We start from the raw sequence: 14,195 nt of genomic DNA on the forward strand, positions 1-14,195 counted from the left end.
CTAAAGATCCAAACGGGACAAAAAAAACAAAAAACAAAAAAACCCCCCCAAAAAAACAATTACTGCATTGTTTCTATTTACAGTTTGAACCAAAAAGCAACACATCACATTTTAAATCGGGACAAACAGAACTGATGCATTCTACTTTTTTAACTTGCATTTTACACAGAAATGTGCAGTAGTTTATCCACAGTACCTGTCATCATCAGATTTTACCACGGGTTGATATGAAGGTCAATAGAGTTATCCACAGTACAGGACGTACATATTAAGTCCCAGTAACATTCCTGCTCTGAAAAAGCATAAAAACCAGTATACATGTTACCTGGTTCTTTTTTTGTTCCACCAAAGAACACTCAACGCCCATCTTACCCTGTACGTCCTCCAGTTAGCTTGATGATAATAATTTTGCACATGCATGCCCGTGCTCGCCCTTATACTCTGTGAAAAGCACATAAAGGCCTCCATAATGACCAATACTGTCTGCTCTGTTTCCCATGAAGGCAGCAGGCTGCGACTGATGTTGTGAAGCCGCCTCCCTCGGCTCTACCTGCTGGGAGGGCAAAATCAAAGCACAGGCTTCTGAGGGAGGGTGGATAGGAAAGTTCACACCTCTGACTAGAAGTCAATATCAAAATGTAGACTGGGACTGAGGATGGACATCAAAGTGTTCAGTCTAGTGTTATGATTATGTCCATTATCACAAGGAGCAGCCCCAGGAGAAGCAATAAGAGTCACGGGGTGATCCTGAATGATTATGCCCTTTGGGACTGGATCAAAGATTTCTACTGTAGAAGATTGTTTTTAGCATCCCCACTGATGTCTGCATTACACAGGTCGTATAATCAGAAGTGTGCAGACAAAATCCCAGATGAGTCTGAAGCTCTTGGACAGGATGATGACAGGTAACACCTGAGTCTGAGCTAAAAAACCTTCTGTTGCCCTCAAAGTCACCTTTATAGATTTGTAATGCTTCTAATTCACTCTGTCTTCTAAACCAGGCTTAGAAGCAGGACTTTCTGCTTTTTAACTAAAACAGTTATTGCAACAGCTATCTGACAAAGTGTAAAATGAAGGATTCAAATATGTCTCTGGATTTCATTGTCCTTAAACACATTCTGAGAAGATGTCTAGGGTCGTTATTTAGCACAAGTGTATAGTTTTGTTTTGGTCCCTTCATCAGCTAAGAGAAGGAGATGGACTTTAATAAGACTTGTCTTATTAAAGACTTGTCTTATTAAAGCATTATCTGCATTCAAACACTGAAAGCTACCAGCTCCATTCAGCTGACATGCCGTAATCTTCTAGTAGCAGATTATAAAATAGTGCAAGTTTACATGACTTGAGCAATTTCTGTTGCTCCAAAATTCTCTTAATTAAGATATACATTTTAATCAAATTGTAATCAAATGTGAATCCAAGCATGAGCACAATAGTTGGTAATGTTATCTGGAGCTTTCATGTAACAAACAAACATCACGTCCACCATCAGTACATACAAATCTAAATAAGGGAGTGTACTGGGACTGGGTAATTTATTGTAAATATTTTGACTTACAAAATTTATTTATTACCAGTTAGGAAAAGTCCCATTGATTAAATCTGTATCCCTGCAGCTTAACCTCTGGGTGATGTGTGCACATCTTTATTGTAATGTAATGTTTTATCTGAGGAGCTACGGCAGATTATCTAAGAATGACTCAGAGCTTAACATTATCTGCTGCTCTACCAAACATGTGGCACAGTTCACTGCCATGTTAGATTTGAATTAAGTGTAAATGATGTACTTGATATTATATTTTGGTGCTACAGTAAATGTCTTCAACTTTAAACAGAGTATGCTGCCAAAGGGCAGGACACACATAAGAGCCCTGATCATGAGGGGCATTACGACGTCAGAGGGTCGGGTTCATTGGGATTTATGTGTGCCTCGTTTTCACATCGTTATCTACAGCAGTATTATGGAAATCCATGTAAAGTTTATATGAAAGTGAAAAGCTGGAGGGCTGGATTAGGTTCTTTGCTATTTACATAAAAAATAAAGCCTATTGGTGGATTTTGTTTTCTGCAGGAATATGCAAAGTGTTTCATCACAAGGTCTGTTTGTTTCAACAGGTCCTTTCATTGCTCCCCCCCCATCTGAAAACTGCCCTGTGCTCAGCTCAGCTCCTGACCTGTGAGGGAGCATAAATCCCAGAGCAGTAAAAACATATGCTTAAATTAAAGCTTTGAAAAAACAAACAAACAATGAATGTGAATGTATTTATACCCCAGACTGAATAGAAAAGATGGATGTAGCCAGAATGACAACCCTCATTAATTTGATTAGTGAGGTACTTATCAATCAGAAAACAGCCACACTCCAAATCACTCCATGTTTAGTGTTTAATTTATTATTATAAATGAGGAAAAATTACAAAATGAACATCATATCATATTAAATGAGACTTGAAACTAAGAACAGAGACCACAAACTCACAATTAAAATCTTGACTGAAGTCATAGATAAGTTAGCATTAGAGACGCTTCCCCATAGACTTCTATACAATCAGACTCTTTTTGCATCAAGAGGATTGGGATGAGGAGCTGCCCCTGCTGGTCACTGGAAGGACTGTAGGATTAAGGTATTAATTAGGAATAGGTTCCTAAAGATTAAGATTAAGGTACCTAACTCTTCTTAGAACCAGAAGTTACATCCATCTTTTAAAACCTATGATTTATACATGTTTCTATATCATGTGTAGAAACATGTTTATATATCAATTCTCACGTTGTCTGACATCATTACTCTTGTCCTATCATCTTCCTTCTACCTTCTTTGACCCAATGAGCCTCCCGTTGTTTGGTTTAAGTGTCCATTATTGTCCCTTTCAGACTCATTCGTTCCCCCCATCTCGAACTCACAGATACCTCAGTCATAGCTCCATCTAAGCCTCAGACTCCGGGGAGGTGTCCTAAAGCCTATCAGTGCTGGGATTCAGTTCTCCCATGATGGATCATCGGAGTGTAATTGCCAAATATATATATAAAGTCTCAGTGTGTCTGTATCTGTTGTATTAAAGTTTTGATTTAGTAGTCGAGTTGTTTAGACATTTCCCATGTTGTATTTGCCAACCTCTCACTGCTGAGACATCATGCAGTTCCTCTTGTACACCATCCTGTATTTATCAGCACAGCAGGGGGAACGTGCTTTGGGTGGATAACCAGTTTCTTTCCTCTTGTCCTTTCCCAAAGGTGTTTTTTTCAGTTCTACTTTTGGCTTTTTATTCTTCGGAGGTTTGGCACCACCCTACACTGGTTCCTCTTTTCCTCCCTTTTAAAATGCACAAAGAAAATAAAGGGAGGAAGGTATAATAAGAGCCCAACCCTTCCTCAAAAATACAAACTGATGGAGCAGCCTGATGGAGCAGCCTGGCGACCTGGGCCTCATATCAAAGAGAATTGGGGGGCTGTTATCTGGAGGTGCAGTGGCAGACCTCTGCTGCTTCTGCCCCTCTCATTAATCCTTCTCCCTCCCTCCTTCCCTTCACTGCTTTTCCTCCTCCCTTCCTCAGCACTTGTCACCAAGCTGTCAGCTGCCTGCTCAACTGTAGACACACGGACCAGCCTGGGGATGGGATGCATGGCAGGGATGGAAAGAAAGATGGAAAGACAAAGAGAGAGAACTGACAGATCCAATATGAAAGAGGAAAAAAAGAGTTGGAGGTGTAAGCCAAGCTTGTCAGCCCTAGCAAACAACAGAAGAGATCAATTTCTATGAACTCTAATCCATCCTGTAAGTGTCTTCTTTTTCCTGCCAGTGTCTGAGTACAAAGAAAACCCAAAGCAGAAACACTGCTCTCTCAATCCTGTCAATTCACCTGCTAAAGAAACAGAAAGAGAGAAGGAATAGAGAGAGAAAGCAAGGAGAATATCAGCTGTGGCAGCAGCCTAGTTTCTTGCCAGAAAACATGGTGAGGTTCGATTCATCAGTGACATACGAGGTACAAGTGAAGCAGCAGTGGGAGTGAGCTGACTGCTGCCTCGGCCCATTATATGTGCGATTACAGGGGTTGAAGAAACAGATGGTAGTCAGGTAAGGAGCTGGTTTAGATTTCAGTAAGATTTAAACACCAACAAACTTCCCTTCGCAAACTATCCTGCAATTTGTGGTCAGCTGTTATGGTCTTGTGAGGAAGGTGAATAATTAGCACAGGAGGATGTTTCCAGCCCACCAGGACGGGTTTAATGATCTAAGACTAGCAGGACACATCTTCAGAATCAAAGAACTTCTAAGCATATAGTTAGAAATCTCCACTCACTTACTTTTGGTCCGTTTGTTTAATGCTTAAGAAATATCCAACTTTGTCATGCTTATTTGATTTTGATCCAGTTCCCTTTCTATCATAAAAAGGAGGTGTGTAATCCATGGTATCTTAAATAGTGAGTGTATCAAACATCCACGGTGCTGACTGATCACATCCTCTCTACAAACTGAAAATGCATCTGTGTACTGAAGGACAATGAAAGCAGCAGAAGAGTCCAGAGACTTGCTAGCGGCTTAGTGAGCTTGCAGCAGTCACAGCAGATGGCCCCGCCCCTCCCTGAGCCTGGTTCTGCCAGAGGTTTCTTCCTGTTAAAAGGGAGTTTTTCCTTCCCACTGTTGCCAAAGTGCTTGCTCATAGGGGGTCATATGATTATTGGGTTTTTCTCTGCATGTGTTATTGTAGGGTCTACCTTACAATATAAAGTGCCTTGAGGTGACTGTTGTTCTGATTTGGCGCTGTGTAAATAAAATTGAATTGAATTGATTATGCAAGCATTTCTTGAACTAAATTCTAAACACGCTGACAGCGATGAACCTGCTGATCCTGAGTCGTGTTTGTCCAGTCAGTTTGGTGTCCACATCACGTTTAGCTACCACTTTGGTTATATACCACAACACGGGTCAATAAAGAGATCACACTTCATTCTGCTGTGTAAACTTTGTGATATTGAAATTCAAGCTCGTGGACGAAGAATCCAAAGTCAGTAGTATTAATCATCTGGGCTTACTATATTTAGCACCAGCCCATGCTCTCACCTATTTCCACCTTAAGTTGGATTAGTGACTCAATTTTTCCACTCATCTCTTGGCAACCTGCACAGAGATGAGTTGTTCTGCTTGTGAAAACAATTATTTTTACCCCAGACTATATCCTTCCTGGTATTTCTGAGTTGCGATAATAAAAGTCTCCTTAAGATTTTTAAAATTTTGAACAAAGATATTTCAGTTGGCTAAAAGAGGCGCACCAGCTGAAAGAGCAGCTGTGCTGTCCCTAAAGAGCCACTGTAAAAACCAGCAGTGGCTGCTAGTTTGTTTTTATCCTGTAGTAAGTGGTGCTAAATTTGGTCTGTGAACTTCTGTTTGACAAAGTTTGTAGATGGGCATCAATCTTCTTCTCATACCACAGTTTGGGGTGGCTGAGGGTCACAGTAGGTCATCTGCTAATTGGGTGGTTGGTATTTTGATCCCTGGCTGCTGCAGTCTGCATGCTTCACCAAAACTCTGAACCCTGAGCTGCCCCTGATGCATTCACTGGAGTGTGTGAGTGTTAGACAGAAAGCACTTAGATGTTGGAAAAAAGCGCTTGTATGAATGTGACTAAGACAAGTTGAATGACACTTTGAGTGCTTAACCAGAGAGGAAAGTTCTGCTTAAGAACCAGTCCATTTACAGCTTCTGTCCTTGCTGTTTATTTGTTTTACCCTTCTGACTCTACACCTGCACCAGCACCAGTGTCTCTTTACCCAGTTTTCACTCCCGTCATTCCCATCTCACCCATTTACTGCATGATTGTACATTGGTAGCTCACTGTGTAATGCTTGATGGTCATAAACAAACACAATGCAGTGAATCATGTTTACTTGTGCTGACTGTTGAATTTCTGGAAACTGGACTGAAAGTTGTTCTAAAGACAGCTTGCATTTGACAGCATGCACACTGTTCTGTGTGGGATAACTTATTTCACCCATCCATCTATCCATCCACTGCGGCAGGGATAGCTCAGTAGGTAGTGGTGGCCCCATGATCGGAAGGTTGGTGGTTCGAATCCACTGAACGGCTACCCTGAGGTACCCCTGAGCAAAGTACCATCCCTACACACTGCTCCCCGGGTGCCCAATGGCTGCCCACTGCTTCACTGAGTGAATGGGTTAAATGCAGAGAGGACTTTCCCCATGGGGATCAATAAAGTATACTTTCTTTCATTTTCTTCCGCTTATCCGGGCCCGGGTCGCGGGGGCAGTAGCCAAAGCAGAGAAGCCCAGACCTCCGTCTCCTCAGCAAACTCCTCCAGCTTATCCGGGGGGACACCAAGGCGTTCCCAGGCCAGCCGAGAGATATAATCTCTCCAGCATGTCCTGGGTCTGCCCCGGGGCCTCCTCCCGGTGTGACATACCTGGAGGCCTCCTTGTCAGATGCCCGAACCACCTCAACTGGCTCCTTTTGATGTGGAGGAGCAGCAGCTCTACTCTGAGCCCCTCCCGGATGGGCAAACTTCTCACCCTATCTCCAAGGGAGAGGCCGGCCACCCATCGGAGGAAGCCCATTTCTGCCGCTTTTATTCGCGATCTCGTTCTTTTGGTCACTACCCACAGCTTGTGACCATAGGTGAGGGTAGGGACGTAGATCGACTGGTCAACTGAAAGCTTCGCTTTTACTCTCAGCTCTCTCTTCACCACAACAGACCGGTACAGCGTCCGCATCACTGTGGCTGCCGCACCAATCCGTCTGTCGATCTCCCGCTCCCTTCTCCCATCACTCGAAACAAGACCCAGAGATACTTAAACTCCTTCACTTGGGGCAGGGTCTCGTCCCTGACCCGGAGTGGGCACTACACTCTTTTCCGCCTGAAGACCATGGCCTCAGATTTGGAGGTGCTGATTCTCATTCCCAGCGTGTCACACTTGGCTGCAACTATTCAAGGCGAGCTGGAGGCCATCACCTGATGAAGCCAACAGAACCACATCATCTGCAAAAAGCAGAGATGATATCCTGAGACCACCAAAGTGAAAGCCTTCTGCCACTTGGCTACGCCTAGAAATTCTGTCCATACAAATTATGAACAGAATCTGTGATAAAGGGCTGCCCTGGCTGACCCACCAGGAACAAGTCCGACTTATTGCCGGCTGAACTTTGCAACGGTTGTATAGGGATCGAATGGCCCGTAGCAATGGGCCAGACACCCCATACTCCCGCAACACCTCCCACAGGACACCCCGAGGGACACGGTCGAATGCCTTCTCCAAGTCCACAAAACACATGTAGACTGGTTGGGCAAACTCCCATGCACCCTCAAGTATCCTGAGAGGATAAAGAGCTGGTCCAGTGTTCCACGACCAGGACGAAAACCGCATTGTTCCTCCTGTATCCGAGGTTTCGACTAGCAGGACAGAACTCTCCTTTCCAGCACCCTGGCATAGACTTTCCCAGGGAGGCTGAGGAGTGTGATTCCCCTGTAGTTGGAACACACCTCGGGTCCCCTTTCTTAAAGATGGGAACCACCACCCTGGTCTGCCAATCCAGGGGTACTGCCCCTGATCTCCACGCAATATTCTAGAGGTGTGTATTCCTTCCTTCCACCGCCTGACAATTTTCTCAGTCGAAGTCAGCAGCACTCCACCCGCACTATACACAGTGCAGGTAAAGCACCGCTTTCCCCTCCTGAATTGCCTGATTGTTTGCTAGAATCTCTTCGAGGCAGTCTGAAAGTCTTTTTCCATGGCCTGAGAAAGTGAGGAAACAAAAGCATTGCAGCATTGTGAACCTGTATAATCACAACAGAAGAATCCACAGATGGATTGTTTTCCATTCGGGGTGGGGACTGTGCTTTGGGGAAGTATGAATAGTATTTGCTTTTATGTGTGTGTGTGTGTGAGTGTGTGTGTGTGTGTGTGTGTGTGTGTGTGTGTGTGTGTGTGTGTGTGTGTGTGTGTGTGTGTGTGTGTGTGAGATATCGTCAGGATGTTGCTGGAGACAGATTAGTGCAGCAACAGGGGGATTGTCAGATGATGACGCGGTACAACTCAAAGACATCCTCTGCTGCAGTACTGTCACTTTCCTCTTCTTGGGGCTTATTTTGGGATTTAGTTGTAACTTGCACTGATCCAAAGGTGTGAGGTTTAAAATAATCAGAGTGCTTCTCTCTTTTTTCCTTGTGTGCTTCTCACATCATGCTTTGCATTCACACTTCCACTGTTCCACAACATGCTCACCTGCTGTTGGTCAAAATCTTGTGTAATTGGCTTAGTAGTTACTTTTTCCTGCGTGGGATGCATGTTGTGCTTTCAAGATTGGCAAGCTCTGAACAAACAGATCTCCACCTGCTTTGAGTATTCTGGTTGGTGCTTACAGATGGGCAATCAGTGACTGAAGTGGCTCTTGCAAATATTCCACATTCAGTTTTATTTGGAAGGTGCTGGCAGCCGTAATGTCACACTATAGCCTGGTAAGCCTCAATAACACAGGGGACTCGTGACTCCTTGGATTGCTGTGGTTGCCTGTAGTTTGTATAGAAGATGACAAGTTGTCTGCAAATTGCCAAATAACCACAGACAAGTAGTGAAATTTGAAAAATCTAAATCAGGAATGGAGAGCGTTCACCTTCAAAATAAAATGTGTGCCTTTCTGTTGAAACCACCACTTTTCAAAGGTGTTTTCTTTACAGATGGTTGGTCTCTGTTTCCCGTTTCACTGCTGCTTACCAAATCGTTAACAAGTGTTTGCACTTGTTGGCAACTCTCTCATAGATTACACGTGACCATACTAATCTGCTAGCAACGACAGCAATTACAATGAGGTTTTCAATACAGTGCCAAATACTTCTTTGTGACTGATTTCACCTAGTGACACCAAGCAACCTCCCTCATTCTTGACAAGCTGACAGCAGGTTGCCAGCTGGTCTCTTTGTGACGGTGGCCTTAATGTCCCCCAAAGCTGTTCTCTTCAATTCATGACAAATAAAAAAAAGCAATGTCTCGTGGTTGAGCTTGGATTTGCACAAACTATTTCCAAACTGAAATGTTGTGTTTGCTGTGATGTTTCAAAGATCAAACACTGCTACCCCAGATGACTTGGAGAAGGTTGCTCACATAATTAGTTGCTCATACATCACTCAGGTGTCTTAGTTAAATACCATTAAGCACAAAAACACAGAAAGTATCTCATTATCTATTTTTGTGATCTCTGGTTCATCTAAGTGTTTTTATTTTCCAAGGATAAAAATGGTGATGCTTACTGCTCAGTAATTGTGTGATTAATATTAAATTATATGTGATTATGAGATTTTAAACTATGATTAAAGGACGACAAAAAAAGTATAATTTATGTTGGCTTTGATAAATACAGTATTTTTCTGCAAATGATTGACTTCAATTTATCAATCTAATGCTAAATCACAACAACAGTTCTCTCAAGGTGTAAAGTAAAGACCCCACAGTAATACAAAGAAAACAAAGAAAACTCTCTAGCACGAGTACAAGTAAACTGCATTTCTGCTGTTTCTTTTTAAAGTGAGTCACACCTCAGTAACATCATGATGGATCTGGATCTGTAGTGATCGGCTCTTTATGCCTTCAGTGCCTTTTAACACTGAACGCCTGAACTATGTGTAGATGTGGCCAATGAAAAGATGGACCACTGTTTCAGGAGAAATCCAGAAAAAAAGGATGCATTGATATAGGTTTTTTTTTAATGCTCCCATCAGAAGGCATTCGTTTGGGAAAAGCTGCACCTGTCACAGTTGGAACAGTGAGCAGCAGAGTGAGCCCTTTCTAAATGAGAATTAAAGCATGACAAAAAGGACACTGACTGAGAACAGCATGGCTTCAACTTGAATAAATCTTTGCCCTGTTTTTCAAGCATTCGAGCTTTTTCTTTTTGAATATTTGAGAGGGGTTACCGGCCTTTTCGCTCTCACACACTCATACAAACCACGCTGTTAGTGTTGAATATGCAACAATATTACATGCAACAAGTTGATTTCCAATCCAAGGTCGTCAGCACAAATGAACAAGACAGGCTGACTGTTTGGTGCAGGAATGCAGAAGATTAAATGTTATTTACAGAAGCTTTAGGGTTGTGTAGCTGCAACTATTTTAATCTCAGTCTGTCTGTTAAAACCCCAAACATCATCCTCAGAAGTACGTAAATGCAGTCGCCTCAAGCTACAGTCTTCATATGCTATTGTCACTAAATGCTACAGGCTTGTATTTATTATGAAAAAAAGGGCTCACTTGAATAAAACTTGGTTGCTTAAGCCAAAGAACTTGTTAAGCTGCTGGTTTTACTTCTTTGTTAAGCATCCTAAGAAACACATGCTTTTGTGTTTCATGATCATGACACAGATAAAGCAGCAGCCAAAAAGCAAAAAGTCCACAAACCAGTGCGTAATGTCATGTGGCTACATCTATCGTCTGCATAGAGTGTATGTTGTCAAAAGGATGGTCGACTTAATACAGCAATTCAATTTTATTTTATTTATATAGCACCAAATCACAACAACAGTCGTCTCAAGGCGCTTTATATGGTAAGGCAGATCCTACAAAACTAAATACAGAGAAAAGCCCAACAATCATATGACCCCCTATGAGCAGCACTTTGGCAACAGTGGGAAGGAAAAACTCCCTTTTAACAAGAAGAAACCTCTGGCAGAACCAGGCTCGGGGAGGGGCGGGGCCATCTGCTGTGACATGCTGGGGTGAGAGAATAATCTTAGTAATGAATAATCTTAAAAGTAGAGATAGTGTCTGTCTCCTGAATCCAAACAGGAACCGGTTCCAGAGAAGAGGGGCCTGAAAACGGAAGGCTCTGCCTGTATGGTAAAACCGTACAACAGGTAAAACGACAGACACCATTTACAGCTGCAATCTACTGCAAAGCAACAAGCTTGAAACTTTCCTCAACCGCTTGATGCTCCCTCCCTCTGGGCTGTGTTTGGTTGAGACAATTCTTTACTTGTCAATTTATTGCGCTGGCAGTGTGTATATTTTTATATCTCATAACTCTAGGTTTCTTTGTTTGCTCTCACGACATCAAGAGCTCCTCAATAAAAGAAGGCAGAAGCAGCTGGATGCAGGCACACACACACACACACACACACACAGATGCTGTAAATAACACCAGCATATGTCCCTGACAAATGTGTAATCTGCACACACACTGAGCACGAGGATCAATCTGTAGCCCGCAGCAGCCGTATGTTACACTGATGCGGATTAAGATATTGTATCTGCAGACAAAAGGAGTCAACCGCCTTTGTGCAGAAAACCCATCTTAAGATAAGAGAGATCTCATCTCCTCAGCCTAATTCACAGCCTCCTTCTGCTCTCCTGTATCTCTGCCGCAGATAATGGCAGATAAATAAACCATAGGATATCCACGCATGCTGTCTTTGCCACACTGCAACCCACCGTGGCAAGATGTTACAAACAAGACAAAGCAACTGTAGCTCAGCTAAACATATGCAAGCTGCAGGTTGTCCCTCTGCTCGCATTCCCACAGTGCATTATATCAGCCCAGCTGCCACATGTGACATTATATAGACATTATATGCATTACACCCTCTGCTTTTGTGAGGTGTCACTGTTTCTGGAGATCAGTGCAGATAAATAATGCATGCTGCTCAGACGCGGCATGACTGCTGAATGCGCACTGAAGGCAGTATAGCTCTTTTCTCCCAGCACTTACACCGCAAGCAACACTTAAAGCATCCATTAATATCACACCAACACTTACGCTGCCCCTTGCTTTTTGAGCTCATCTGGGAAATTACTTATCAGAAAAATCAGAGCACATTCTGGACTGGTTGTCTTGTTTGTCTCTCGGGACATCTGCTGAATCCCGAGTGATGCGCTCGATGAATGCCAGCACACTCACAACTTAGGCTGCGCTCCCAGCACCAAGTTCCTAGCATTCTCTGTTGCACCTGAATGTCTGCATTACGTTTCAGCATGCACAAAGGCTACAATCCGTGCTTCAGAGGGGAAGAAGAAGTGAGCTGTCTCACCTGTATGTATACGGAAGGTCTCTTCTGTCCTGGCCGTGTGCAACGCACAGAGCTGAAACTTCTGTCTCATCAGCGCTGCTGGATAAACCTCCCCCCTCACTCTCTCTCTCTCTCTCTCTCTCGCAGTCTGCTCTCCCACCCTCCCGGCTTTCCCTTCTTGCTCTTTTTTCCCTGTAACTCACTGTGTTTTCTCCATCTGCCTTTTTCTCCCTACTTCAGTGCCTTCCCTCGACCTGCTGCTGCTCATGTTTTCTTTGTACATATATATGTATATATTGTACGGTTATATTGCTATTGGAGGCTATAATTTGATAAAGAGCTTTTAGATGAGGTGCAATGCGTACCACTGCAGTGCTGGAGAGATGCACTCGGATATGATGCTCTGTTAACCTAGATCCTAGTCTGTATGTGTGTGTGCGTGTGTATGTGTTCCCACCTGTGTTTTCTGGTGCGTGTGTGTTTGTGTGTACGTTCACAGATAATGGGAGGGGAGGAGTCTCCGTGCCATAACAACCGTTGGGCTTCGCTATTTGGCGACAGCGCTGCCAACTTCCTCCCTCCCGCTTCTTTGTTGGGAGTTATTTTCTCACCTCTGGGAGGATGGTGGGTAAGGCGCGGGGGTAGTGGGATGAAGAGACACACAGAGAATACGTGTAATGCTCTCAAATTGAAATTCATCCTACCCGTCTCCCTTTATAATCTCATTCAAATTCCACAGTCTGTTGCTCACTCATATTTAAATGAGCACTTGACTAAATCCCTCCTGTGCTTTCGCTTTTCTCGGTCAGCCTTTGGCAGACTGCCGCGCTCTGTTGCTCTCCATCTTCCTGGACGCTTCTCGGCAAACTGGCACACTCTTTGTGTTTTGGCCAATACGCGTATATAGAACTAAAAGAGTGGGCAGTGAGGCCACGCAGATCTAATGTCAGGCATTACACATGCAACCCACTTTGAAGGTAAATGAGTGTGACTGGACCAAAGCTCAGGATGACACTAACAGAGCGTTTCTGATATTCTTGTAACTTTTCACACATAACCGCAGAAAAACTAGAAAGACTGTGGTGTTAGCAAACAACTGAATAAATAAGCTCCAGTTTGTTTGTGCTTTTCAAGAACTGGTGTCAGCTCACCATATTGTTGTCTTCATTGAGTCTTTGGGGTTTTTTGAGGTCTAGAACTGTTTGAAAAGGCCTTCTTTTTCATCTTGTCTGACTGTTTGAAACATTAGAGAGGCTTGTGTTACTGAGACAGCCTCTAATGTCTCCAACCACGCTTCTAAAACCATAACCAATTAATACTGTAACTATGATGTCTATGGCTGCCCACTGCTTCCAAGCTCAGGATCCTTGATTGGACTCAGAGAACATGAGCTGTGCTTGTGGTCTGACAGAAGCTAAAATTAGAAGAAGGGTAACAGCCTTTTGCCTTCAAGGCAGCCGATCTTGTGAGTAAGCTTAGAGCAGACCTTCCCAAAGTGTGGGGCCCGCGCCATTGCAGGGGGTATGAAAAAGGAAATGAAAAAAGGCTTGGACACTGCTAGCACGGGGCGCCTACACAAACGCAGAGCAGGAGATGAAGCATCGCTGAATATGTTTCCAAACCAACTTCATTCTAAGCCAAAGACTAGAAAATATGGTGAAGCATATCTTCCCTTTGGCTTCACCTGCACAAATGCCAAGGTAGGTCTCCCCTGCATAATTGGTTTTCCCTTAGTCGGGAGCACATGCTGGGCTGTTCAAATCACGGACAAACAGTATCCCACATTCTTGATTTTTAGTTCACAAACACTTCTCATAATGACTAACTACTCCTGACATTTTGGAGATATTAGCTCTTTATACAGTAAAGTTACAGCGGGATACAAATAACATCAGGCTGATCCTGCCACGATTTGTTCCCTTGGTTCAAATCACGGACAAACAGTATCCCAAAACAGTATTTTGTGTCTATCTGCCATTCTGCAATTCATCTCATGTAAACAATAACGTGGCGCACAGCTGACGTGAAAAAAGGCACTTACCTTTGACGTTGAGTGTCGAACTCTGTATTCCTCGTCCACACGGAAACGCAAAAAAGGAGTTTTTAAAAAATCTCAGTTTTCGGTGATTCGAAATGCCGTTTATGTGTGGACGAAACAGCTGCGTTTTCAAAATCACCCGTGTAGGTGTG

At 43.4% G+C, this 14,195-nt stretch overlaps 1 protein-coding gene across 1 annotated transcript in view; it reads right to left on the reverse strand.

Moving 5' to 3' along the window:
* c1qtnf4 (C1q and TNF related 4) overlaps window positions 1-12,129 on the reverse strand; it is a 61,681-nt gene extending 49,552 nt beyond the window's left edge. The window contains exon 1 of the mRNA XM_005937919.3: window positions 12,027-12,129. Coding sequence (XP_005937981.3) covers window positions 12,027-12,096 — 70 coding nt within the window. The 5' untranslated portion in view covers window positions 12,097-12,129. The remainder of the gene's footprint in view (window positions 1-12,026) is intronic.
* Window positions 12,130-14,195: the final 2,066 nt, after the last annotated feature.

This window comes from Haplochromis burtoni, unplaced genomic scaffold (assembly GCF_018398535.1).
Source record: "Haplochromis burtoni strain Fernald_Lab_line unplaced genomic scaffold, NCSU_Asbu1 Contig_231, whole genome shotgun sequence".
NCBI lineage: Eukaryota > Metazoa > Chordata > Actinopteri > Cichliformes > Cichlidae > Haplochromis > Haplochromis burtoni.